Source organism: Lipomyces tetrasporus (assembly GCF_029532465.1).
Source record: "Lipomyces tetrasporus strain NRRL Y-64009 chromosome Unknown POJ06scaffold_1, whole genome shotgun sequence".
Lineage (NCBI taxonomy): Eukaryota > Fungi > Ascomycota > Lipomycetes > Lipomycetales > Lipomycetaceae > Lipomyces > Lipomyces tetrasporus.
This window is the reverse complement of record NW_026611596.1, coordinates 1-22,821: the sequence shown is the minus strand read 5'-3', so window position 1 is coordinate 22,821 and position 22,821 is coordinate 1. Positions and strand designations below refer to the sequence as shown.

General features: G+C 47.9%; 9 protein-coding genes across 9 annotated transcripts; 6 read left to right on the top strand and 3 right to left on the bottom strand.

Annotated features, from left to right (window-relative positions):
* Positions 1-1,448: 1,448 nt before the first annotated feature.
* Positions 1,449-2,605, top strand: POJ06DRAFT_76 (Rhodanese-like domain-containing protein). Its single transcript, XM_056191516.1, has 3 exons — positions 1,449-1,872; positions 1,922-2,036; positions 2,105-2,605. Exons 1-3 carry the CDS (start codon positions 1,693-1,695, stop codon positions 2,281-2,283), a joined length of 474 nt encoding a protein of 157 aa, XP_056046833.1. The 5' UTR covers positions 1,449-1,692; the 3' UTR covers positions 2,284-2,605.
* Positions 2,606-2,970: 365 nt separating this feature from the next.
* POJ06DRAFT_279196 (flavoprotein-like protein) lies at positions 2,971-4,031 on the bottom strand (the record flags this gene model as incomplete). Its single annotated transcript, XM_056189791.1, has 4 exons — positions 2,971-3,106; positions 3,130-3,415; positions 3,475-3,677; positions 3,733-4,031. The coding sequence occupies 4 exons, from the start codon at positions 4,029-4,031 to the stop codon at positions 2,971-2,973; spliced, it is 924 nt and encodes a 307-aa protein (XP_056046832.1).
* Positions 4,032-4,777: 746 nt separating this feature from the next.
* POJ06DRAFT_241729 (uncharacterized protein) lies at positions 4,778-5,997 on the bottom strand. Its single transcript, XM_056186150.1, has one exon. It carries the CDS (start codon positions 5,721-5,723, stop codon positions 5,070-5,072), a length of 654 nt encoding a protein of 217 aa, XP_056046831.1. The 5' UTR covers positions 5,724-5,997; the 3' UTR covers positions 4,778-5,069.
* Positions 5,998-6,875: 878 nt separating this feature from the next.
* On the bottom strand, positions 6,876-8,105 carry POJ06DRAFT_241728 (uncharacterized protein). The gene has a single exon (XM_056186149.1). It carries the CDS (start codon positions 8,038-8,040, stop codon positions 7,246-7,248), a length of 795 nt encoding a protein of 264 aa, XP_056046830.1. The 5' UTR covers positions 8,041-8,105; the 3' UTR covers positions 6,876-7,245.
* A 207-nt stretch (positions 8,106-8,312) lies between these two features.
* Positions 8,313-10,433, top strand: POJ06DRAFT_241726 (amino acid transporter-like protein). The gene is made up of 4 exons (XM_056186148.1): positions 8,313-8,566; positions 8,621-8,879; positions 8,935-9,871; positions 9,928-10,433. Exons 1-4 carry the CDS (start codon positions 8,418-8,420, stop codon positions 10,242-10,244), a joined length of 1,662 nt encoding a protein of 553 aa, XP_056046829.1. The 5' UTR covers positions 8,313-8,417; the 3' UTR covers positions 10,245-10,433.
* An 879-nt stretch (positions 10,434-11,312) lies between these two features.
* Positions 11,313-12,224, top strand: POJ06DRAFT_297910 (uncharacterized protein). Its single transcript, XM_056190635.1, has one exon. It carries the CDS (start codon positions 11,319-11,321, stop codon positions 11,766-11,768), a length of 450 nt encoding a protein of 149 aa, XP_056046828.1. The 5' UTR covers positions 11,313-11,318; the 3' UTR covers positions 11,769-12,224.
* Positions 12,225-13,228: 1,004 nt separating this feature from the next.
* POJ06DRAFT_279192 (uncharacterized protein) lies at positions 13,229-13,783 on the top strand (the record flags this gene model as incomplete). The annotated part of the gene is made up of 3 exons (XM_056189790.1): positions 13,229-13,405; positions 13,459-13,571; positions 13,594-13,783. 3 exons carry the CDS (start codon positions 13,229-13,231, stop codon positions 13,781-13,783), a joined length of 480 nt encoding a protein of 159 aa, XP_056046827.1.
* On the top strand, positions 13,734-14,719 carry POJ06DRAFT_241718 (uncharacterized protein). Its single transcript, XM_056186147.1, has one exon. It carries the CDS (start codon positions 13,884-13,886, stop codon positions 14,574-14,576), a length of 693 nt encoding a protein of 230 aa, XP_056046826.1. The 5' UTR covers positions 13,734-13,883; the 3' UTR covers positions 14,577-14,719.
* A 5,167-nt stretch (positions 14,720-19,886) lies between these two features.
* POJ06DRAFT_9 (uncharacterized protein) lies at positions 19,887-22,349 on the top strand. Its single transcript, XM_056191731.1, has 4 exons — positions 19,887-20,358; positions 20,420-21,236; positions 21,304-21,720; positions 22,044-22,349. Exons 1-4 carry the CDS (start codon positions 20,010-20,012, stop codon positions 22,105-22,107), a joined length of 1,647 nt encoding a protein of 548 aa, XP_056046825.1. The 5' UTR covers positions 19,887-20,009; the 3' UTR covers positions 22,108-22,349.
* Positions 22,350-22,821: the final 472 nt, after the last annotated feature.

Genomic DNA, 22,821 nt, shown 5'->3' with positions numbered 1-22,821 from the left:
CCTCAACTCGAACGGGAAATCATTTCCAGAGAATCGTCGGTTTACAGCGGACCAGCAGCAGAAAATCTCGTGCTTGGGACTCACTACATTGACATCATTTCAGATTGCAGAGCTTGCTCAGAGAGAGGGTTATTTTATACTTCCTGAGGGAGTAAAGAACCTCAGGAAGGAAGTTGTGCAGTCTAAAGGCTCTATCACCGCCAACTTTGTCAAAGGACTTCCCGACTCTGGGCTCATCTATGAAGTCAAGATATCCGGAACCGACGTTGTTCAAGCACTGATGATCGTCGTTGCTTCCGTCATTCCCAAAGCCAGAGCTCTCTGTCAAGTTATTGAGATTGACGCTACATACAAAACCAATGCCTACAAAATGCCTTTGGTCGACATTGTGGCGATTGACGGCAACTTGAAAACCTTCAAGGTTGCCATGTGCTATCTTCTTCGAGAGACGGAAGAGTACTACAGTTGGATGCTGCAGGCCTGGGTATCGTGGCCGTTCCGTGATTGTTTGACATAACGCCATCTAACTTGGTATTTGCAGATAAACTGGTATTTACTGGGAACTCGCCGTTGACCGTCCTTATTGATGCCGAGAAGGCGCTAATTAAAGCTCTCAGAACGCACCTACCACAAGCCAAAGTGCAATTGTGTGCTTGGCATATCCACATGAATATTTTGAAGAATACACGCGGATACTTCAACGGGCTCGGAATGAAGGACTGGACTGACTTCTTGAGGGACAGTCAGGCCTTGATTCGCTCTGGAAATGAAGAGGACTACCAGAGGAGATTGGCCAATATGCAAGTAGCATACCCAAAGACAGCAATGGGCTACTTCCAGAAACAGTGGTTAAACGACGAAATGAAAGTCTTTTGGCTACATATGTACACTAAAGACAATGTCAACTTTGGAATCAGTACCACTTCGATTGTCGAATCTCTTCATGCTATGGTTAAGCGTGCACTGAGTTCTTCCACGGCGTCGTTGGGTGTTGCATCAAAGAAGATGATTCAATACGAGCGCATTGGACAGGCCTTCAAAGACGTCATGACCGAGCGCAATGCCCTTCACGTGAATGTCACTTTCACTTCGGCAATGGAGTTGCGACCACTTTACGGATATGTTACCAACAGTGTGCTGCGCAAGATTTTAGTGTGAATCTGGTCAACGGAGGAGAGGAGTGGTTACCCTGCCGAGGCTCACCATACTGATCCGCACGTTACCCTCCCGGCGGGACAGGTTCAGACCCTAAACCCTGACCCTGACCCCCAAATGTACTGACGTTTTCCTACGTATACCGAGCTTTTTCCTAGCTTTCCCTAACCCACATTCCAATAATTCTGGGACCCTTTTTTTGACCATTTTGACCCTGACCCTGAGCCTTTAGACCCTGTAACCCTTTAGATCCTGAAACCCTTTGGTATCTAGAGCAAAAAATTCGGCATCAATTATTCGATACATGTCGGTTTACAATTGCACTAGGTATTTCTTTTCGATGACCTTAAATTCAGTTGTGCCGTGAAAATGATTTCATATTTATCAAATCACGTGACCCGAATTTTTGGGGGGAGGAGTTAGGTTTCTTCGCTTCGGGACACAAAATGGCTACGTCAGACTTCAAAGTCGAATCCCACGGAGATCAACTCGATTCCTAATAATTGCTGCCGTCTCTATCTCTCGTTCTGTTCATCAATGGCATCAAGTCCGTCAAACAACAGGTCCGAGACAGAGAAACCTTGGTACGCTGCATACCCTGAGGCTGTCACTGTTCCCGATCCCATATCCCGACAGGAGCTTCTGCAATGGTTTCGAGAGGGCAAGACGGCCGGTAGAGATTTTGTCCTGGTCGACCTGCGCCGGACAGACCACGAAGTATGATGCCTTCTTGCCACTGATGACTAATTGGACTAAACAACCTCAGGGTGGCACAATTGCCGGCTCCATGAACCTTCCCGCCCAGAGTCTGTATCCATCAATCCCGACGCTATACAATCTCCTCGCCGCCACCAACGTGCCCAGTATTATATGGTACTGTGGTAGGTTGCGCACAGTGATGTCACTATCTAGTGATTGCAATCGTGATGTGCTAATATTTAAACAACAGGCTCGTCACGAGGGAGAGGTACGCGAGCGGCGGGTTGGTTTGCGGATTACATCAAGCAGCAGAACGACCCGACATTGAAGAGCCTTGTGTTGGAGGGTGGTATCAAGGGCTGGACCGCAGCTGGCGAAGAGTACACTGCGCTAATGGATGGCTACGAAGAATCATATTGGAAAGCATAGCGTAGAGTTCGTGGGGCCTTGGATTGGACAATCGGCAATCTCACACACACATCTGTGTTGACAAGACCAGCATCTTAGTGTTTGCGACTTTTTACGCTATGTCGAGATGACAGGTTTCAATGGGAGTCGATAGTGGAAATAAACGTCCAGCATTGATAGGAGACCGAGTACGACTGCGAAATGTACGATCTGAACATTACCTTGAGTTCCGGCCAGCCCAGTTCGAGTCTGTACTTTGTTTGCTATAGACGGGCTGGCATTGCTCCTTATTCGTCGCCTCAGCTGATCTGCATGGATGCATAATAATGATTTGTCAACTTCATACCTTTATGCCTACAAATCCTGGCTGACGGTTGTGAACTGCGAAGTTATGCAGCAATTAGTGCTACTTCAGTGGAAATTACCATGCGCTATCTCATAATAAAACCATGGAGCCCTACACGTACGGGAAGCTCTCCATATTAGGCTATCCCTGTTAATTATATCGACGATTTGTAGTGGCTACATAGAATAATATAAACGGCAATATTTCCACCATCCAAACAATGTCATTCGACTATTTACACTCTTCGGCAGGGGTAAGTAATAGACGTTGACTTTCGACGTTGTTGTCTTAGAACTACTTGGCTCGCGTCCTCGAATCACGATGACGTATGTTCTGAATGTCTCATCGCTGTGCAGATAATTTCAAATGCTGCTGACATCTATCCCGTTGACAATATTTCTGGCATCGCTAGTATTTGGCTGCTGTTGCTGACGCTCGGCCTGTTGTATTTTCTCAGACCTTTCACTAAACCTGTCGGCAAAAAGGTCAACGTACGGCCTCATAACGATTGTGAATTTAACAAATCTTCCATGCAGTCGACCAGTCGATCCCTATTTCCGCTGGGTATAAGCCTGCTGCCACCATCTGCTGCGTCCCCGTCGGTGAATTGCGTGTACGCCTTGGGGATGGAACTCTGATTTGGGATGGTGAACATGCGCATCCAGCGCCCTAGGATTCGAAGAGAGTTGACGGTGTTATATGATTGAGATCCACCACACACTTGAGCGATTACAAGAGTGCGACCCTGTGTGGGCCGAACGCTACCAGTGCTGAGCGGAATCCAATCAATTTGGTTTTTAAAGACCGCTGTCGGTTAAAGCGTGTGTCAGTAACTGATTGAATTGACGAGAATGCACAGCGATAACCCACTAGATTCCCATGTTGTTCTGGTGAGACCCAAACATGGCCATCGCTCCACTTGCTCAGAGATCGCAGCTCTTGAACTTTAGGGTGGTTGTGTTGCACGTCGTCCTTGATAGGCAGGCCCTCAGGATTGAAGATGCGTACGTCGCACCCGAGCCTGAACAGTATTCGTGCGGCTTCGTACGCGAGCAGACGAGAATATGAGCTGTTCCCTTTGTGCATTAGCAAGAGAGGTGATGACAGCGTAGAGAGATACTCACCGGCTTCTCATACTCCCATACAAGACTAATACCCTAATTCTATCGCGTCGGGTCTTCTGTAGGTCCTCTTCCACCATTTTCATTGCCGTGCTAAGCTCGAGTTGCGCAATCCAGTCATTCTTTGCGGTCTCGTCGTCCAGTAGAACCGGCCGGTAGGCGCCCCGAATTTCTGCATCATCCTCTGTAGGAGGAATTGCAAGCGTAGGCCCAAGATACTCCAGATCCGGTAAGATCTCGCGCGTCGCATTATCCGCGTCGTCGTTCAATGTGTCGATGTTGCTAGGTATACTGGATGCCATGGCGCTTTGGGAACGATAAGAGTTGAACCGTGCCTTTGGGAACCGGAAAATTTTCGCAGGCCAGACGATTCTGACCCCTATATATACCATTGTACATCCGGCGAAATCGAACCATCCTACAAAACGCAGAGTATTTGTAGACAGATCCGAGCCCAACGTAAAGTCGTGCTAAATGCTGTGCCTGTCATTGCTGGGGTTTGATTGGCCGCGTGCCCCAACTGCAACCTGACGTAGTTCATAAAAGCCCAACCGCTAACTCGAAATTCCTTCCAAAAGAGAATCACCTCCGTATCATTGGTATGATTGGCCACTGTATCACGGACAACTTCGAAATATCGGGAGAGAGTACTAGGCTGTAAAGAGATCTATAAAACTTATAGTGAAGTACCCACCTGCTGTAGAGACTTCTCATGTATCTTGAACCCAAGTCTGGAGGAGCCTCTGAACGAAGATCAAATTCTATGGCGTTTATCTATTCACTCAGGAGATCCTTGGAAGCATCAGGAGCACGCTGTCATTGTGTCCATTCGTGCAACTTAAACTTCCGCACGTTGACGACTATCGATCTATCCACGCTTCTTACACGCCGTTCCTAGCGTTGCACCAGAGTTTCAGGTTTAATGAACTTCAGGCCGAAGCAACAGCGCAGTGAAGGGCTTTTAGATATGTTGAGCTAATCGCGTTAGTTCGGCACCAGCGACAACAAACGCGACTGGGAAAGCCTCACAGCAAATACACCTCAGCTGATGATAAGTCCAAGCGCCACAGAGATTGGAATCGGGGCAGCTTAAGTATCATTGCCCGCTGATGTTGTAAAGCTGAAGTTGTGTATTTCATATAATCAAATACTTCTAGAATTATAAATTATATGGAAAATTCAATAACTCCTAAGTTTGCTACCTGGATCAAAGTATGCTGCGATTATTTGAAGCTAAGAAGCGAAGAACCAGTTTCAATGATGCGTTGTGACATTATAGTTGGACATCTAGATAGGTGCGCGACCTCATCAGCAGCACAATGATATAGCTAGCTTAGATATTAAACGACTGAGTACGGCGAATATTTCCAATAACCCCTATATCTAATCGCGAGGAAAGGTAACAAAATATTTCTAAACGGCCACGGAAGCGATGGGAAGAATTTATATTCTGGCGGCGTGTGGGACCTGAAGAACGCAATGAACACCATCTGAGAATGGCTTATGGCATACTTTTCGGCAGTGTCGATTATCTCCTTTATCTCTTTCTCCGAAAATACTTCAAGACGCGCTGGTGCTAGATCAATTATCTCCTGACGAAGATGTGAAATCAACGTGGACTCGACATCTTTTAGTGTTTGCATCATTTCTGCAGAGTCGAAGGAGTCCTGATCCTTTAGTGCACATCGTATCTGATCAAGAAATCTGACCAAGAAATCATGGATTTTCTTGTGGTCCTCTAATTCCTCCGCAAAATCGAGCTTCTTTTGAAGTTCTGGGAACATGACTATCTCTTCTACATCGTGATGATGCATCAATCCGACGCACCAAACTTCGCAATATCCCAGAAAGTTGCTGAGATCCTGTCGAGGAGGATCATCCAATAACTTAAGAATCCGGTAGAATGCCGTCTCAAACACATGGTGGACACGGGTCATGCTGAACTGAAACAGCTTGTAAGGATCGGAAGGTGCACTGCTAGTTTGGATATCCATGTTGGTTTATAATGATCGTTGATGCGTTCGAGAAATAAATTTCGAACCGATACCTATATATATGTAATATGTCAGCTCCTTAAGCGCTAGGCGCAGGCCCTTCGCAGACCTTATAATCGGCACATCGGATATGGATCTCCCTTTTTTTAGTAACGGCACATGGACAAGCACTGCAGCGTCCTCGCCCTCATCTACAGCGGCTGATGGACGGCTGAACCTGCGGCATTTAATTTAGTTCCCGAACGACTGCTATACGCTATTCTTACCGAGGAGGCATTCGCTTGCGAGTAGAGTTTCAGCCGTACGATTTCTGAACCCGGTTTCCGGTCCAGACCGGTCGCAAACCGGTCTTCGGTCCGGAGCCCTACCACCAACCTAAGGCGGTCGTTTACTCAACCTTTACGGCGTTTATTCTAACAAGAGGATTCGGAAATAAACAAAGTCCGAGATGTGCCTTGCTGATTAACGTGCCTCCATTCCTGAGATATCCAATCACCGATAGTTACTCAACTGGAGCGCCATTTTAAGGAGGTTCGGTCTCCCTTGTGACTCGGCCCCCTCCGGCCCTTACACTTCTCTCGTCGTATTTAATGGTCCCATGTCTTATACTGACGTCAGGAAGCTGACATTGTTGCATAGTATGTTCTGTATAGAGTCGCAGAAGACACATCTCGGAATAACAGCAGTTTTCAGAGGCGTTCCTGCTTGCTGCATTTGAGCGACACGAATCTTCAATTTTTCAAGTTCCTGCGCCTATAAAGCGTCATATCCGGTTGCCAATTTTTTGCCAACGCAGTCTGCTTGCCATAACTTCTTTGGTCTGTCTTCGCATCGCTTGCCTCCTTCATATACAGACGTACAGTTCCTTGATCATCCTCGTCCATCAAGTCCGCATGCTGTATCACCAGCCTCCTCAAGATTCTTCGACTCCTCCTTACTCATTCGCTTCGTCTTATCTCCGCGAAGCCACCGTGCACACAATATCATTAGGTAGTATCTTGACTCGGTTTCTTCGCATGATTACATGACGACAACAATTCTTCCTCCACTAGTGAGTTAGCAAAAATCGAAATATTCGTGAACGAACATGGGAAGTGGGAGCTTTCGTCGCGACTGCTGATCCTTGTAGAGGTTTTCACATTTTGAATATCAGCTAGGCTAGCCCCAATTAGTATATTTCTGCCTATAACCGACATCGGAATGCCGATCCTATATCGCCTAATATCTACGGTTGACGATATTCTGGTCGTGCGGGCAATCCTAGATCCGCCACCATTGGCAGTCCCAGTTGGGTTCTGAAGCATTTTCAAGTGACGCCATATTTTGCAAACCAGTGTAAGATCCTTTTCCAGACCTCAGTTAACTCCTTCCTCCAAACCAATGCTAGAAGTCCATTAAATAAGTCAACGCCAAACGACAGCAGCTCTTGTCGGCCAATCGACATCTCCGAACTAGGCACATGTGAGGGGACCACATCAAGGAGCTGATTAATTGGCAGAATTAGCGGATCGCCCGTGACCTGCTAAGTATTTTTGTCATAGATCACGACTTGTACCTTCTCTGCTACATATAGGCTCCGCGAGCGAGTGCTTCTGGGTGGGGGAGATGTAGCATGTTGCCATCGCTCAAATGTCAAAGTTCCTGCTGCGATATTGAGAAAAATGAGTAGAACAACTTTCGTGTCTCCATTGGTCCTCTGCAGCCAAAGCCGAGCATCCTGGCGGAGCTGAAGCAATGACTGAGATACTCCAACTTCCACAATAAAAGATGGATAGCGATCTGCGCCTTTTCTTGTCTGAGGTTTGTAGGAAGCATCGGGTTCCTTACTGAGCTCATTTGACAAATGATATCTTCCTGACCCTGTGGGAACAAATATATTTCTTGGTAATCCCAATCTTGCTCGTTCTCCAACAAACATTTCTACAAAGATCGAAGTCGCCACCTCATGAGGAATGCCAGGCATCAATTTAATAATAGCCGTCTTGTTCTCTTCATCAAGGAGCACCCTGAATCCCGGTAGCTCTCTTCGTAAACCAGAACTCTCTAAGTTCAGAAGATCACCTTCCTCAAAGTTTGAAATGGCGACATATTGTGGTCCACTTCTAGTAATAAGTGCAGAAGTTCTTTCTTCAAGGAAATCTTTAAGATTGTCGAAGTTTGTAAATTCATGTCGTGATGGATGTGATACATGATACGCACGTATCATACTGCAGGAGCCTCCATCTGATGGGGTCGGACTTCGCGTCGCGCGCATTTTGTCAAAACCAATTGATGAATACAAGTCTCGACAAGATGAAACGAGAGAGCGAACAACCATGCAGACGAGTGTGATTGACAGAGGAATATCTAGTGAGCTAGAAGACGATGTACTTCAGGTTGCGCGCACCGTAAGCCGTGTTATATGATCATTGCCTGACAGGCGTGAAGAGCCGCGACTGACAAAAAAGCCCTAGCCCTGAACGTTCTTCTCACCCGGTAAGTAGATAGGGTAAGGGTTTGTCGGCGTTAAAGAAACATTTCTCCGAGGTCTCCGCGGAGTTCATCAGATAGACCTTGTCGATAGCATGTGTGGCAGCCAACCCCTTATCGCAGCGATGCGACTGGGCAGATATCTCTCGGACCGCGCAGGATCAACATCATCTGCACACTTCATTTTTCGGTGATCCATCCAGCAACATTTTGCTTCCATACACGATGTCGGACTTAAAGCATACAGTTGATGAAGGTGGGCTTCATGTCACCTCCATCTTCCGGAACACCGGTGACCATGCCGTCCTCGATCACGATGCTGATGCGGACGAGCAGGTGTTGGTTGCCCTGGGTTATAAGCAGGAGATGAAAAGGTGCGCGTTTCAAAGCAGCTGATTACTCAATATCCTGCTAATCCTTGTGCGCAGGGACTTCTCCATCTGGTCATCTTTTTCCGTCTCTTTCTCGATCCTCGGCTTGCTACCTTCTATTGCGTCGACTCTGACCTACAATTTGGGCTATTCTGGTCCTGCCGGAGCGATATGGGGCTGGATCGTGGCGGGTTTCTTCATTCAGTTTGTCGTCTTGTCCATGGCCGAGCTGTGTTCGAGCATGCCGACTGCTGGAGGGCTGTACTACGCATCTGCAGTGTTGGCACCCGAAGGATGGGGCCCATTCTGTTCCTGGGTATGATTGCCAGTCTCCTTGTCCCGTCACTGCGACTGAGCAAAATTTATCGCAGATAACAGGATGGTCCAACTTCTTGGGTCAGGTCACTGGCCCGTGCTCGGTCAATTATGCGCTGGCCTCAATGATCCTGACCGCCGTTGAGATCGCCAATCCTGAGTTCAGCATGAAAACGTACCAAGTTTATTTACTGCTCCTTGCCCTGCTCATCTTCGAGGGCTTGCTGACCATGAATGCAACTAAATTTATCGGCCACTTGAACATAATTGGGACGGCTGCTAATATAATCGTTTTGGTCATCTTTGTGATCTGGCTTCCTGTAGGATCGATCAATACTCCAAAGACTAACGGCAGTCACTATGTATGGACCCAGCTGGTCAATGGCACCGAGTGGCCCACGGGTTTTGCCTTCCTGATGGGATTTCTGAGTGTCATCTGGACCATGTCAGGCTATGACGCACCATTCCATCTGAGCGAGGAATGCTCCAATGCCAACATCGCAAGTCCCCGCGCTATCGTGATGACGGGACAGTTGGGGCTGTACCTCGGATTTGCTTGCATCTTAGCGATAGCTTACACTGTAACGGATATCCTGGATGTGGTTGACGGCAAGTATGGTCAACCGATGGGCAGCCTCTGCCTCCAGGTTCTGGGCCAGAAACCCGGACTGGCCATGTTTTGTTTGAACATAATCGCCCAGTTCTTCGTCGGCCAAGGTTGCACAGTCGCGTCTTCCCGTGTTGTATTTGCATATTCACGCGATGGCGCTCTGCCTGGGAGCAGGTGGCTGAAGATTATTAACAAGAGAACAAAGACTCCCGTAAATAGCGTCTGGTTTGTCCTCATCATAGGTGCTCTCCTCGGTCTTCTCATGTTTGCTTCTCCCGTCGCTATTGGTGCCGTATTCAGTTTGGGTGCGATTGCCCAATACATAGCTTTCATCGTCCCAGTTGCATTGAAGTTGTTCGTCGTCGGTGACAAATTTCGACCTGGTATGCAGCGCACAATGCTCCATGGTATAATCCAAGAAGTTTCTAATTGCCTACAGGCCCGTGGAACCTTGGTCGCTGGTCGAAGCCTGTCGGTATTGTCGCTGTCGCGTGGGTTGCGCTGATCATTCCCGTCCTGTGCTTCCCGGCTGTCAAAGGCCAGGACTTGAATGACCTCACAATGAACTACACCTGCCTGATCTATGGTGGTGTCATGAGCCTCTCTCTGATCTGGTATGCGATCGATGCCAGAACGTGGTTCAAGGGACCGAGGATCAATGTGGACCATCTCATTCACGCCCAGGTCGTGGAAAGCGTGGCTATGATAAGTGACGAAGTCGTCGTGCCTGCAGAGATTGTGGAGAAAGCGGTATAGAAATATGTTGAACTCTTTTCATAGCAGCTATAGCTCTAGCTGTCCTTCTGGGCATGACATCATCACCGTCACCACACTACGGTCAGTTCTCAGAGAGACTGTAATAACTGTAATAAGTGTTGAGGTATAGGAGGGATTAGTAGGACGGGCAAGTAACTAAGTTTCATTTTAAAATAAACTGAAGCTTACCGATCCCCACAGGGGCATCGTTGTGAGAGTGTCAGTCCTGAGGATTTCGTACATTCAACGATATGAGAGTTGACGTCAGCTAGCATGAGCCGCAGACGGCGCTCCTGACGCCACGACTCAAAATCTTTCTTCCGTGCTCCCGCGAAATGATATAAATTTACATATTCGCTCTTTGGTTCTTTTGACTTGAGGTATTCCCTATCCGGCCGATGCCGTGTGAAAATATCTTCTTTATGCATAGTTACCTGTTTGTTAGTTTCGTGCGCCCGGCTTAGTCCGCGGCTAAAAGTCTTTGTTGTAAAATTAGACGCCGGAGAAATGTATATAACGAAGGGTTCATACCCACTCTCCGGCATAGTTGATATTCTAAAACATATCGACATAAGCCACTGGCTTTTTAGTCCATATAGTATTTCAGGGTTGACCGACTGCCAATCCGTCACATTATATCAGCTATCCGTGGCCGTGTGGTCACGCACAACACGTTAGCCGAAAAAGAGAAATGGAAATTCAACCAACAGAAATGAACAGCTATCTACAGCTGTTTCAACAGACGATTGAGCAGCAGAAGGAAATGATAGCCTAACAGAACGCAGCCCTTGCTGGACAGCAGGAGCAGACCGAGAAGTTGCAGACGATGTGAGGGCCGGGCCTCTTGTCTCTTATCTTGTTATCCTATCTTTGTCCTGCCGGTGTTACCCGGACCCGGCAGGGAGTATAGTTGTTTAATAGCGTTGCGTTGTCTCTTTCTTCTTCTCTTTCCTCTTTGTCGATACTATTTGAAATAAAGGTAGTACTAGCTGTCGATACACATCTTTCCTCATCGTAGGATTCTGACAAAGTATCGACCTTTATCGATTCCTAGAAAACTACCTATCCGATACCATGGCACGACTGAGCGGACCAAGACCATCGTTGGTTACCGATCCCAGATTCGAAGAACTGGACGATGAAGTGAAACAGTTTTTTGAAGGCGTCACCGAAGAAAATACGCCTGAAATCCCCGTTGAGAGACTGAACGAGGTCCTACAGCGTGTTCTGCGGGACGAGACGCCTGAAGGAGCAGGGATACGAGATGTATTGCGTGGATGTTTGTTGAATGCCAAGATTTCTCGAATAGAAGGTGAAAAGCTACAGCGCGAAGCTAAGGAGAATGAAGACGATGCCATTGAGGCGAAAGAATTCGCTGTTCGGACTCAGGAAGAGTTTAGAAATCAACAGACCGAGATTCAGAAGTTGCACGCACAAATTCAAACTCTGGAGAGAGAGAATAAGAGGACATTCCACAGGCTCAACTTCGAACACCGAGTCTATGCTCAAGCCAAAGGAATTTAAGGTACCAAGTTCGATGGCAAACCCGAGAACCTTGACCGATTCCTCAATAGGTTAACCATGGACTTCCGCCTCTACGAACACCAATTTCCGACAGACAGATACAAGGTGGCCTATGCCATTTCCGGTTTTGATGAACGACCAGACCGCTGGGCACAACAATTCCATCGTCACGACCCCGACAAGGTATTCGACGACTGGGAAAGGTTCAAGAAATCTATTAGACAACATTTTGAGGATCCCGATCTAATGGCCAACCGACGTGCGGCTTTACTGGCCATGAAACAGAAGCCAACTGACCAGTGTGGCGATCCACTCCACTGATTTATTCAAATGGAATGGATGGATGGAAATGGAGGTCCGTGCATCCATTTCCATCCATTCCATCTGCCTGCTGTTACGTAATCCATCCATCCATTTAAAATAGGCGTGGAATGGATGAATGGACGAATGGACAGGATTTTAGGGGTTCGGGTTTTGAAGGCAGGGGCTACCCCTGGGACGCGCTCCAGCACGCGTCTACGTAGTACTTCTTGTATCTTTACGAGTAAACAATCTTACTGTAAGGCATCAATATGGCAGAAACATACAAATCTGACAGCGAGACGACTGAAAATGCGCCTTCAGTTACCTTAAAGTTAGATGAGACGTCTGTTTATTATGCTGCTGTTGCCCTTCATCCTGCGTATCGATGGCCATACTTCGAGAATTGGTGGGCCAGTGAAACTTCGTGGATTGATAAAGCAAAGAAACTCGTTCAGGAATTATGGGACTCAGAATACAGGCATCTTAGCATCTCTTCTGTACACAGCTTGCCGTTAGATGTCAAACGGCGGAAGGTCTTCCATATGAAATTTAACAAAAATCGTGAAGAAAGTCGCCAGACACCACTGCTTTCTCAACAGGTGTACCCTACAATAGACGAGTACGAGGAGTGGCAACGTTTGCACCTGAACTCGGACCAGGATGTTGTTGATCCGTTATCATATTGGCACGAGAAACGAAGCCTTTATCCCCGGTTAGCTCGAATGGCCCTTGACGTTCTCTCCGTTCCACCCATGAGCGCAGATGTCGAGAGATTGTTCTCCTCTTGCGGTGGAATGTTAAACCCTTTGCGCAATCGTCTGGAGGCCAATACAATAGGTATTGTGCAGATTCTGCGCTCATGGCAAAAGGCTAGTCTTATTCAAAGTAACGACCACCTTCTACGGATGCCAGAGTCGCATGAGAGGTCGCTGAAGGAATAGAAGGAGTTGACGGGTGGTCAGGAGGGAGGAGAGTGGGTTTCAACGGGCTAACGAGGTTATCGAGGTGTAGATACTAGATAGTGAGCTTGAATGTATCCATTCCTCCATTCCACTGTCCATCCACTCCACTGATACCCTCCGTGGATCCATTCCATTGCGAAATTGCCCCTTAGCGTCCACTTTCATTCCACGGAACCCCTCCGTGGAATGGATGGAATGGATCGCCACACTGCAACTGACGATTTACTCGACCATATCACTGAATTTGAAATCCTTTGTTCACAAGATTCCTGGCCGGACGAGACGAAGGCATCTCTTTTCCTCGAAACCCTAACGCCCGGCTTAAAAAGCTCCATTCGCCGTTCGGACGTGGACCTCGAAGCGTACGAGAAAGTCAAACAAAAAGCTCAGCGACTAGAGAGGGAATTCCAGGACACAAGAAGCAGCGCGGGAAAAGGACGGATATTACGGCTGTCGCAACTCCTCACAGGATTGCCGCTGGTGAATTGCGTACGGTCGGCAGTTCCAATCCGAGAACCGACTACTTGCGAAAGGGGTTGTGCTTTAACTGCGGCGAACAGGGACACCTGGCCAAGGATTGCCCTAGGCCCAAGAGCACTACCATCACGACAACAAAGCGGATCGCTGCAGTCGAAATTCCTGCTGACCTCAGCAATAACAGCCAGGAAAACTCAGTCGCTCACTGACCACTTCCGCCGTGGCTGTGAGCGACCCTGCATTTTCGGCGGCAGCAAAGACACGAGGCGGTAGGCAACTGCGAGGCGTGGCCTACTTAGGCGAAAGGCGTATACGAATACTTTATGATACAGGCTCCGATGGGAGCTTTCACGATCCCCTAATTACGAAAGAGATGAATATCACACCTATTAGAAATGAGCTGGTGACGATCACAACTATTGATCAGCGGAGAATCGACTTAGGCACCGAAAACGTCAGGATCTACCGTGTTCAGGGCCGCATTCCCGCCTTCGGAAATTTTGAGGCAGAAACGATAGAGCTTCCCCTGGGGCCAGACACCGATCTAGTTCTCGGCGCAGATTGGATGGGAAAAGTAGGATTGTTAGATTCCATCGCGAAGAAGTTAGGAATAGTTACGGGCACTGTGGCAGGAGCTGGGAGTGATGACGAAGACGAAAGTGGCGATGATGGAGAAGATTACGAAAACCGACAAGACGCCATTAATGATATAACGACGTGTGCTAGCGTGAGAGTGGACCGCCGTTGGACACCGTTCCAACCACGACAACAACGATTCTCTCCGGTCAATTCCCCGTCAAGCCGTCAGACAGAACAGGAAGATTTGAAAGTCGAACTTGCGTCCGCAATAAATGAGGTGCAAGATGGGACACCTCGGATACCGAAGGAATACGCGGATTTTGGTGATGTCTTCGCAGGGACGATTTCAGCTGACGATTTCAAGCTACCCCCCCCCACCGCGGAGGATTTGATCATGCGATTGAGCTACTACCAGGAAAAACACCACCTAATCGACCGCAATTTCACCAGTCTGAATTGGAGCTCGCTGTTACCAAAAAACAAATAGAGACATTTCTCCAGAAGGGCTTAATCCGAGTCAGTCAGTCGCCAGCTGCTGCCCCAGTGTTATTCGCTGCGAAGAAAGGCTCTTCGGACCTACGAATGTGTTTCGATTATCGCGAACTTAACAATATCACGGCCAAAGATCGATATCCGTTACCACTGATCGATGTACTGTGTGAGAGATGGGTATATATGACTGAAAAGATATAGTGGACTAAAGAGATGGGTGCTGAGAGTCAGGTCTCGATAATGACCAGTCTCACGGACATTCACGTCTATATATACACAAGAATACTCCTCAAAAGAGGAGAAACAAACTTCTCAAGCAACCCCACTCGCCCATCACTACCGCCGAATGTACTCTACTACATTCGGCAACCTAAGAACTGACTGTACCCGGATCCGAGCTCAAGATCCACATGGAGTGGGTCACGGCACAGCCGATGACCAGATCGGGACAAGAAGTGGAGATTGGCCGATCTCCAGCAACCTGCACAAAAAGGATTAGCCAATCTCCAGTCACATGAAAAGTGGAGAACCGATCTCCAGCTCTAAATAGTGGAGAACAGAGTTCCAACAACCTGGAAGTGGAGACTGACCTACCTCTGACATAACCGATCTTCAACACTCCCCCTCAGGCTGCACTTCCAGTGAAGCTCGTCACTGGCTCATCTGCAAACCCTGTCTGAGGCGGTCAAACCTAATCTTAGGTAAAGCTTTAGTGAAGACATCCGCGAGCATACCCTCTGTTGGCTTGTACACCAACGAGATCTCCCTGCTCTCTATGCGCTCCCGAACAAAGTGATATCGAATATCAATATGCTTTGATCTAGCATGAAACGTCGGATTATTAGCCATAGAGATACAGCTCTGATTATCCTCATAGATAATCGTCGCGCCTAATTGTGCGCAATCCATGTCTTTTAGCAACTGCCGGAGGTAGATAGCCTCCTTGGCCGCTGCACTCAAGGCCATATACTCCGCCTCGGCGGTGGAGAGTGCAACAGACTTCTGTCTTTGCGACTGCCAGGTGATAGTACCTGAGTTGAGTTGAAATAGATAGCCACTGGTGGATCGCTTTGTATCCTGATCCCCAGCCCAGTTGGCATCACAGAACCCTTCTAACAAGATCCGAGTGGGATCGATGGAACGCCTATAGACTAGGCCTAGATGTGCAGTCCCTTTTAAATATCGGAAGATATGCTTGACGGCCGTCCAGTGTGCCTGTCCAGGATTTTCGAGGTATTGACTAACCTCCCCCACAGCGGTAGCGATATCCGGTCGCGTGTGCAATGCCGCATATAGAAGACCACCAACGGCACTTCGGTATGGGACTTTGGCCATTTCAGCCTTCTCTTCTGTGGTACTGGGACACATATCTTTCGTCAAGCAAACACCAGCATTTTGTGGCGTAGTCACTGGAGTGGCATGTGTCATGTTAAATTTGTCCAGTAGACCTTCGACATAGGACCGCTGACTTAAGGTGATTTTGCCACCGGCCTGATCACGAATCACTTGGATGCCCAAATAGTAATTCAACTCCCCCATGTCAGACATTTCGAATATTTCGCTGAGCCGTTGTTTAATATTTCGCAGAGACTTGAGTGTGTCTGTAGCAATTATAATGTCATCAACATATATGGCTAGAAATATTCTGTCATTGTCTGTACTGGTGTTTTGAATATGCACCAGTCTGCTGAGAGTTGCTCAAAACCTTCTTTCTTCAGTGAGTTGGTAATTTCCTTGTTCCAGCACCGTGGAGCTTGCTTTAAGCCATAAAGACTGCGATGCAACTTACAGACCATGCCTGGTCCTTTGACGTAGCCCGGTGGCTGAGTCATGTAAATGTCCTCTTCTAATTTGCCATTCAGAAAAGCTGTTTTTACATCCATTTGATGCAGATGCATATTTCGTTGTGCAGCTATGGCAATTAGAGCTCGGATAGACTCCGCTCGTGCAACAGGAGCAAAAGTTTCGTCGTAGTCAACTCCAAAACGCTGAGTGAAACCCTTAGCCACGAGTCGGGCCTTGTAGCGATCGAGAGTTCCGTCTGCTTTGAATTTTCTTTTGAACACCCAGCGGCAATCAATCGGTACTTTGCCTGCTGGAAGCTGCACCAGTGACCAAGTATTGTGTCGCATTAACGATGCGTGCTCCGCATCACACGCTGCTTTCCATTGGAGGCAATCGGGTCGGTTCATGGTTTGTTTGAGAGTATGCGGTTCATTAGGAATATCGACTTCGGCAATCTGAACACTTTCTTCGAAGGTAATAATTCGCGCATTAGGCGGTGGATCAACTATCGGAACGACAACGCGAAACTTAGACTGAACATTTGGTGCAGCATAAATTGTGTCCGCCGTTTCAGTTTCCTCAGTTGCCGGCTGCGACTCAACGAGACGTGGCTGTGAAAAATGGCCATCTGGTCCTGGGATAGACTGGCTAACGTCTAAGGCAACAGATTCCGAAGAGACATCATGGGAAGTATCCACAGTATGTTCATTGACTGGCAGGTTCCTTAGTTCACGAGTACTCGCGTCGCCTTGAGTCTCACTATCGCCTTGAGGCTCACTATCCGTGACTGTATCTAACGAGAAGCCATTGTCGGTAACCTGAAAACGATCTTTGTATAGCTTAGACTCGTCGAAGACAACATTCCTCGATAACACCACGATGTGCTTCTGGAAATCATACAGACGATACGCCTTCTTGTTTTGCGCATAGCCGATAACTATCGCGAGATTCGCACGCGTATCCAGCTTTTTCCTTTTGTCAGGTCCAATAAAATAATAGGCTAAGCAGCCAAAAACTTTCAAGTGCTTCAGAGTAGGTTTGCGCTTATGCCACAATTGGTATGGTGTCTGAGTGGCTGATTGACGTACTGGACTGATATTCCGTAAATAGTTAGCCGTGAGTACAGCTTCACCCCAGAAAACTTTGGGCAGTCCTGCGTGGCCCAACATGCATCGCGTTCGTTCCATAAGTGTGCGATTGAGGCGTTCAGCCACACCATTCTGTTGTGGTGTATCAGTAAGTGTAGAGTGGTGAATAATTCCCGTAGACTTTAGAGAACCGCCGAATGCGCCAGATATGTATTCTCCCCCATTATCTGAACGTAGAATTTTCAGCTTATTCCCCGTGTAACGCTCAGTCATGGCAAGAAATTCTTGAAAGTGATGAAAGGCTTCCGACTTGCGCTTTAACAAATAAACGAAGCTCATGCCGGAATAGTCATCGATGAACGTGAGAAAGTAGCGAAAACCTTGATGTGTTCTCTTATCCAGTGGTCCGCAAACATCCGAGTGTACTAATTCAAGCGGCTGTGTGGACCGCTCAGTGCGCCTGGTGAATGGGAGCTGGTGAGATTTGCCTTTCACACATGCTTCGCACAGCTCGTCGGGGGTAGTGTCTCTGTAGTTGAAATCATGAGCCATTTCGCGATTCTTCAAGAGTCGCACGTTGGATAGGCTCAAGTGTCCCAGCCGCTGATGCCAGAGAGAAATGTCCTTAGGTCCGGTGTGAGCTAACATAGCTTGATGACGTGCAGGAAATTTGTTGAGCACATTAAGTCGTAATAGATAGTCATGTAATTGTGCCGTACCAATAATGTGACGGTGGCGTCTCAGTATCGCTCCATGTGCAGTAATTTCTGTCCGAATATTGTCTGTGGCGAGCCGGAAAGTGGAAACTAAGTTCTTGCGAACCTCAGGGACATGCAGCACTCGACGCAGGTGCAATGTGGTGGCGCAACCACGTGGTGTCTTTAACTTTAACGCAATTTCGCCATGACCATACACAAGACCGAAGTGCTGCCCCGCAAATGCAATTGTCTGGGGTGTAGCTAAACGCACATAGGACTTGAAGAGCTTACTATCATTGCACACGTGGGATGTAGCTCCCGAATCCAAGTACCAGGCAACTTCAGTCTCTTGATTATCTATATACATTTCTGTATCTGCCTCCGTCACGTTTGCACTTGCTCTGTGATCAGAGAGAGGAGACACTGGATCCGAAATCTCAGTGATCATGTTTGCCTGTTCCTGGCGATCCGGACAATTAGACCTTTTATGGCCTTCTTTGCCACACTTGTAACATTTAACCGGAGGCTTCAGGCAGACCGAGCTGTCGTGGTAACGACCTCCACAATTCCCGCACCTGGGAAAATTTTTCTCACGACCCTTGCCCTTGGTACCGTATTTTGCCACTCTTCCCTTTCGGTAAGCTGCCGTCCCACTTTTGCCAGTTGTTGCTTCGGTCATGTACGCCGTATGCTCCTCTTTGTCTTTGGCCAGTTCATCATCGTAAGTAGTCAAGGCTGTGATGACCTCCTGAACTGTCAGGTCACGCGCACGAAGAGAATTTTTGTAGTCCAAAAATTTCGGTGCTAATGATTTGTACAACGCTTGAAGAAACATAGTATCCGTGAGATTGGCGTTGCCCAATTGAAGTTGCTTGCGAAGAAGCAACATTGTTTCAAGATGCGTTTGGAGAGACCCATTGTTCGACATCTTCGTAGAATAAAGTTTGGAAACTAGCTCCGCCTGTCGATCCGCGGCCTTGGCTGTGTATCGTTCCCGAAGGTATGCGTACATGTCGTACGCTCGTTCGAACATCGTCAAAGTGAGCATCATAAGGTTACTCACGTGGCCGATAATAATTCCTTTCGCAACGTTGTCGGCTTGCAATGCTTTGCCATCCATTTGTTCAACAGTAATATCCTCGTCGATGGCTGAGAGGGCGTTCATAGCCGCAAGATAGGAACGCACCCTTGCTTCCCAGATTAGAAAGTTCTTGCCGTCGTATACAGGGATTTGAACGGCCGTGGCAGTAGCCGCCAACGTCAATGGATTGCTAGTGGAAGACATGTCGCTAGCAGGGCTCATAACCTATAGATGTAAGCTGGCGTTCAGGGGGCTGAACCGTGTCCGAATGTCCGAATTCCCATACTAATGAGCCGCATTGCCGCAGGTACTTTTCGGACATGGTTCAGGGGGGGTGGTTCTGTATACTAATCTGTGTCCGAAATTTCAAATATGGGAATTTCACGTCGACAAGGGCACCATTCGAATCGGTAATTTTGCTAGAATTTTAACAAATTTACCCCCAATTTTTGTCACGCGAACTGAGCGAGTTAATTTTTTGGTGTTGTCGGCCAGTTTGTGCGAGGGTTAGGGCTCAGTGTCCGAAAGTCCAGCGATGGGTTATGTTCTGTGTCCGAAATTGGGGTGACAGAAGTGGTTGTGTCCGAAATTGGGGTGACATCCCAGCCACTCTTTGGGAGGCCCAGCAGGTGTGAGACCCCGCGTCAGAGTCAGAGTACTCACACTGCCTGCGGTCGGACGAGCCTGTTCAGCCCATTAACCACGGGCGATTACAATAATAATTTTGCCAATAGAATTGCTGTAAATAATTCCAACTGAAGGTTCTGTCATTGATCATGTCTCACCTAAGCACTGAATTTTTTTGTCCTGAGTGTAGTCGCGCGGCGTTCCACAGCAGAACTGCCCTCTCGAAGCACATTTCCGACAATCATCGGAGACTCACATCTATCGATTATAATGGCCAGAGTTATACGCTCGCTGTTACTGAGGATGGTACCAAGTACTTGTGTCCCAAGTGTGAGGCGCAGATGACTTCATTGCGTAGCTTGAAGCGCCATATGGCTCAATTCTGTAGAGCTTCCGATCATGAGCGAGTGCACTCCGAGGCTAACCCTGCCGTTGCTCAAGCCAACGATAACGCACCGCAGGACCGCGATACGGTGACACTTACTCTTAACCTTGCGGGTAATATTCCCTATGACTTGCGATACCCTTCTTAGGTCCACTGGAGAGCTAACAATTACAGAACCGCGCACGCTCGACGACATTGGGTTGGTGTACGAGAATACGTGGCATGTTGCGATTTGCAAGCTTTGTCACTTTGTCGTCGACAAAGCCATAGTCGTTAAGCATTTGAAGAGCGTGCACAGGCTCGTCGTGCCTAATGATAACGCTGTATTGCTAGTGCTACGGATGTACAAACTTCGGCCGCATCTAGCTGTCATTTGGAACGACACGGTGGAAAATCAGCTAGACGAGTCAGACGATGAGGGCCCTGGCCCTGCATTGTTCACTGAACCGGCGTTTCGACCGGGGTCCAAAGCCCTTGAGGATATTCCCATTCTTAATGGCTACAAATGCGCTCTCTGCGACCAGAAGCTCATCCACGTCTGCGTCGCAACGAAAGAGGGCATGAGGACCCACTACAAACGCAGGCACACAGGCCAGGCTGTTGAATACAATGAAGTCAAAGTCCAGGCCTTCTATGGCAGGTCAAAAGTTTTTTCACAGCTACGCTATGTTCAGGTCATGCAGGGACCGGAGGAGATGGTGCCCCCAATCACATCATTCGGAATCCCTGGTGATATTCATTCAGTCCCTGACGCTAATAGCACAATAAATGAGAAAAGGGATCTGAACCAGTTCGGGGTGAAGTTCCAAGTATATCCTTTACTGGAAAAACTGGACTTAAGCGAGCTTGGGCCCCTCCTGCATGCGCCGCAGGACAAGTCGTTTGAGTTGCTCAAAGATTTGTGCCTTAAGATGCTGCAGGCGTCAAGGGAGGATACAAGAGCAGGCTTCCAGCCCATGCTGGGTAAGGTCATGATTGGGGAGCGAGACAAGTACGGCCGAACGGCTTTTTGATGCTGAGCTACATGTTTTTGCGCCGTAACTAATCCAATATTGCAGGGATTTCTTCTATGAAGTACAAGAGCAGGCGACATTAGAAAACTACTCAACAATATGGGGGAAAGTGTTGTGGATCGCATGCCTAGCGATTACAAGCACCGGAACTCTGCATGACGGGCTCGAGCTCACACAAGAGCAGACAGGATCAGCTAATGATCTTGTTCATGACCTCGAGAGACTGAAGGCTACTCCTGACGTCGTTGACTTGGCTACTCAGACTGCAGCCCTGGGAAATGTCGTAGCCCTGAGCACACATATCCTGAGGCAGCAATTTGAGGTCGTCAACCGTGTACTGCCGACAGGAGAAAGTGTCGTCTCTCAGTACCTTGTTCCTCGGGCTATCAGCCTATTGTCCTTGCGACCCAATGGCTCATTCGTCAGCTATCTTCAGATAACCCACGTCACAGCGGCAATGAGGTATGCGCTTAGAAGCACAGTACTATATCGCGTGGCCAAAAGCACTGAGCCATTGTTACTTGATGAGTATGCGCCATTGGAACGCAGATGTGTCATTAGTGAAGGGCTACTGTTAATTATACTGCAGGGACGACGTTGACGAGGAATGCACCCTGTTCCTTACTCCTCAAAAGTCCACATCGTTCTCGTATTGTGTTCAGGTCCATGCTGCCTGCAAAAAATTTGGGCAGAAACACCAGGTGCCAACGATAACATGGGCAACAAATGACTTCTCTGCAGTTCGGCTTCAGAGTGGGTGCATTCTGACTATCAATTCACTAAAGTCATTCATCCAGGAACAATATAACGATGCGGAGGCGGGACTCCCTGATCTCTGTCTTGGGTTAGAGCTGCCTACGCATTTTGCGAGAGATATGAAGGACTATTTTAACATCCAGCAGCCCGGGTACAGTTTCTTCTCTGAGACGGCAAACAACTTGCCCAAGCAATATCTCTGGGATAGGATGATCGGGACAGCCAGTCTTCGGTCACGGTTCACTAGTGGGACAGAAGTCAGGAAAGAGCAGGCACAGAGCTATCTCAGAAAAGCTACCGAGTTCCTAGAGGTGCTTTTTATTCTGATGCACGTCACATATGGGTCACCTGCGAGGATGACTGAGATTAACACTTGGAAAATTGTTAACTCAGTGCATAATCAGAGGAACCTATACTGTCATGCTAGAGGGTTAATAGTCCTGGGATTGTACAATAAGACAACATCTCTGACAGGAATGGAGCGATTCATTATCCACTTACTTCCAGCGAGATTAGAGAAGCTCCTTTTGTGCTACCTTATTTACATAAGGCCATTCGAGAAGTATGGTGCGGTTTAGAGAAATTGCTGATTACTGACCAAGGCTAGGCTACTGGCTGGTGGCCTATACAAAGTGAACAATTCTATTATTGAAGGCTACCAGCAGTACCTCTTTACCGGACATAATGGCCGGTAAGGGTCAGGGTCAGGGTCAGGGTTAGGGTTAGGGTTAGGGTCAGGGTTAGGGTCAGGGTTAGGGTTAGGGTTAGGGTTAGGGTTAGGGTTAGGGTTAGGGTTAGGGTTAGGGT